A 1938-nucleotide genomic window follows, 5' to 3' on the forward strand; every position below is an offset into this window, starting at 1 on the left:
GGGCCCCCCTCCCCACCCTCACTGCCCTTGAATTCAAGGTCAAGGTTCTTAGCAATGTCACCTTGGTCATCCCACGTTCTGGAGTAGGAAGGTGAACTGTAGTGTCCTTGAGACATCCATGACCTTGAGTACTTCTCCAGGGTTTTTTGAAGGTCATCATTTCCATCTTGTGGGTAAGATGACATCAAGTCAAGGTCATTTGTTGAAACTTTTTCCTCTGCTTCTCTTGAAATCTTTGTTTGTTGCGATTCAAACGTTGATGTTTTTGACGAACGTTCATTTTGATCATCATAGTCCCACACTTTGCCATTCCTACTCGAGTAATTGTAGGAATAGTCATCCCTTTTTTCTTCTCTACTGTATTCGTTATAGTGGTCCGAAGTTTTGCTGATCTGATGTTTTGTTGCATCTGCATTTGCTGTTTTGCTATCTGAGAAAACTACTCTACTTTTGACATCAGCACTGTCTCCTCCTGATGTTCTGTCCCTGTCCTGAGAGTGACCTACACCCACATCCTGTTCTTTCTGTGAGACCTTGAACGGCGAGGGGAGACCCACGCCCCCTTTACTGGCAGGTGGTCCAGTCTTATCGATGGTCTGTCTGAGTTTGTGGTAGAGTTTGGAGTAAGGACTGCTAACTTCCCTGTCTCCAGGAAGAGGTAGGTACTCACTACTTGACGACGGCACCGATCTTACTGACACATCGCTTTGAGAGTCGGAATCATACGTCCTTCCGTCCTTGTTCTGTTTCTTCGTGACCTTCAACTCCTTCTTGACCTTGCTGTACTGTTCCTTCAGGGACGTCATCTCCTTCTGGAGGACAAGCTGCTCCTTGTGAGCGTCTTCAAGTGCGGCCTCAAGTTTCTGAACGCTGTCTTGTACCTCCTCACGGTTTAGCTTGTACCTCTCGACGGTAGCATGAAGAGACTGAATCTCACTTTTGGCTGCGCTGAGCTCCTTCCTCAACTCTGCATTGTCCTTCTCTAAAATACTGCTAGGGGGCTCTTCTGCACTATGCAGTTTGTCCCTGAGAGTCTCTAGTTCATAGGTCAGTGAAGAGACTTTATCCTTCAGCTTCCTGTTCTCCTGTTCCTTGAGTTTTCCCTGAGAGAGAGTTGAGGGGACGGTTCCCAGCGATTGCTCAAACTGCAGCTGTTCCCGTAGCGAGTCGATCTCGGTGGAGGCTAAGTCTAGCTTGTGTCGCAGTCTCAGGTTTTCCTTCTCTGCATTCATGGAGGAGGCAGAACTGGACACGCTGTCAACGCTCTTCACCGAGCCTGCCGTCGAGTCTTCCAGCTGCAGGGCGTCTTTAAGCACCTGTATGAATGAACGAATGAATGAATGAATGAACAAATTAATCAATGAATGAAGTTTTATCAAGTTACTGTAAATGTATTTAAGTTCGCAGGGATTTACTTTCGCAGTAGAGGGAATATGTTCGCTGTGGTTTTAACTTCGCAGTGACGTGGCTACCGCAAAAACTGAGAACATTAAACTGCGAACATTTCTGCATCTACAGTTACATCTTCCTGCTGCAGTGCTTCTTTAAGCACCTGTATGAATGAATGAATGAACAAACCAATGAATGAATGAACGAATGAGGATTTATCAACATTTCTTGCACTATACGCCAAGACCCCTAGGCTTGTAAGACACCAGAATGATATGATGATCGATACATACATAGTACAGCAAGGAGACGGAGGTACAGTTTAACAAAATCATCAGGTACTGAACAGAAGGTTGAGAAAATGTATAAAGAAGATATATATGCCAGATAAACAGAAGGAACAATCATTGGAAGAAGATATCAAATCATATAACAGATAAGCAGAATACATAATTATGGAACCAAGATTTCACATAATGAAATATGATGTAATTGAGAGAACCAAAAGAGCAGCAGGTACAGTACATCATGTAGAGACAAGTAAAAGTA

At 44.2% G+C, this 1938-nt stretch overlaps 1 protein-coding gene across 1 annotated transcript in view; it reads right to left on the reverse strand.

Moving 5' to 3' along the window:
• Window positions 1-66: 66 nt before the first annotated feature.
• The window catches only part of LOC118411824, a 42057-nt gene continuing 40185 nt past the window's right edge, over window positions 67-1938 (reverse strand). The window contains exons 19-20 of the mRNA XM_035814312.1: window positions 513-1316; window positions 67-78 (exon numbers count right to left, since the gene is read on the reverse strand). Of these exons, the coding sequence (XP_035670205.1) occupies window positions 67-78; window positions 513-1316 (816 nt within the window). The remainder of the gene's footprint in view (window positions 79-512; window positions 1317-1938) is intronic.

This window comes from Branchiostoma floridae, chromosome 3 (genome assembly GCF_000003815.2).
Source record: "Branchiostoma floridae strain S238N-H82 chromosome 3, Bfl_VNyyK, whole genome shotgun sequence".
NCBI lineage: Eukaryota > Metazoa > Chordata > Leptocardii > Amphioxiformes > Branchiostomatidae > Branchiostoma > Branchiostoma floridae.